The 1407-nt window shown below is 56.1% G+C and overlaps 1 protein-coding gene across 1 annotated transcript in view; it reads right to left on the bottom strand.

The window, feature by feature from the left end:
* Nucleotides 1-210: 210 nt before the first annotated feature.
* LOC113488590 (5-hydroxytryptamine receptor 3A-like) overlaps nt 211-1407 on the bottom strand; it is a 30616-nt gene continuing 29419 nt past the window's right edge. The window contains exon 7 of the mRNA XM_026863856.1: nt 211-375. Coding sequence (XP_026719657.1) covers nt 211-375 — 165 coding nt within the window. The remainder of the gene's footprint in view (nt 376-1407) is intronic.

Genomic DNA, 1407 nt, shown 5'->3' with positions numbered 1-1407 from the left:
ACGGCGTCTCGTGCCCCGGCTGTTCGGCACTGGCGGGGTTGGGGTGCATGAGGCGCGTGTACGTGCCCCCGGTCCAGCAGCACCGATGTCCCTGCCCAGCTCTGGGGCACACTCGGTTGCTGCAGAGAAAAACCGTGTCCCCCCGCTCCTATGTACTTTTTCCCTTCCCGGGAAGTTTCCTCCAGCTCCGAGCCGTTTTTCACACCACTGTTAAGGCTGAATTACTGCCGCCGGCTCCTTCGGCAGCTCAGTGTAGGCGCGTTTGCTGGCTTTGGCCGGTGGCGGCGGGACGTGACCGCTGTCGGGCTGCACCCTCCGGCCCGGCTCCCCGGAGCAGGTGACCTCAATCCTGGCGTTACCGGGCTCACCCTGACCCTGGGCTTGTGGGTGCCAAAATGCTTAATGGGCGCCACAAAGGGATGGGCTGGGTTTTCGGCCACCTGAATGTTTGTGATATATGTTGGTGCCTTTTGATAGATAACGCCATGAAAAGGCTTTGGGGATACAGCTCTGCAAGGGGGAAACACCTCCAGCTGTGGCCAGAAGACTTTAGGCTTTGCAAACATCTTCCAACCGCTGTTCGGCATAAAATAATAGAAATCAGGCTCAAGCGCGCAGTGCACCGCAGGTGCGAAGCCTCGGCGGCGCCTTCGCAGGCTGGCGGTGTTAGGAGCTTGGGAAACGCTCGCCTCCCCCAGCTGGGAGCTGGAAATGCACCAGAAGGGGATTTCAGGCCCCTAAAAGCTTCATCTGATTTTGGTTTCCGACGCTCGGTTTCCTCTGTCCCTGGTTGCGTCCCTCGCAGGCAGGAGCTGCCCGCACCCCTCGCTGTGCCGGCCGGTCTCCGCGCACGGGCTTGGCGTCCTACCCTGGAGAGAGGGGTGGGCACGGGCGTCCTCGGCAGCCGATCCCCCCCCAAACCGCAGCCCTCGACTGACGCCCCGTTTGGACCCCTGGGCTGCCTGGCAGCGCCTCGCCCAGCGCGGGCCCAGCTGCTGCCGTGATTGACGCAAAGCCAGTCTATAAATAAAGTCTTTCTCTCCTCTCATAAAGACTTTGCGGTTTAGTTTGCTTTCAAGGTCAAGATCAGACCTTTCTAAATAAACACATATCAAAGGATCATTAGCGGAGCAGCACTGTTAAATTGAGATATTAACTTCTGTCAGCCGCGCGTTTCCTTTTTGTTCTGTAACTCGCGACTGCGGCGGGTTTTTATTATTTTGGCCCTAGGCGGTAGCATCTGGCTTCTGTAGAGACTGTAAAAATTAAAAAGCAACACAAATCATTGCGAGAGAAAAGCAGTAAATTCAATGATAAGAATTTAAAATTAAAATGTTTCGGTGCTTTTATATTCCGCGAAACATGAAACGAATGAGTTGTGTGCCTGTTGCCATAAAGCCGCCGCCG

This window comes from Athene cunicularia (assembly GCF_003259725.1).
Source record: "Athene cunicularia isolate RWA chromosome 24 unlocalized genomic scaffold, athCun1 chr24_part2, whole genome shotgun sequence".
In the NCBI taxonomy this organism is placed as follows: Eukaryota; Metazoa; Chordata; class Aves; order Strigiformes; family Strigidae; genus Athene; species Athene cunicularia.
The sequence above is the reverse complement of the archived record's forward strand: the minus strand, read 5'-3'. Positions and strand labels throughout refer to the sequence as shown.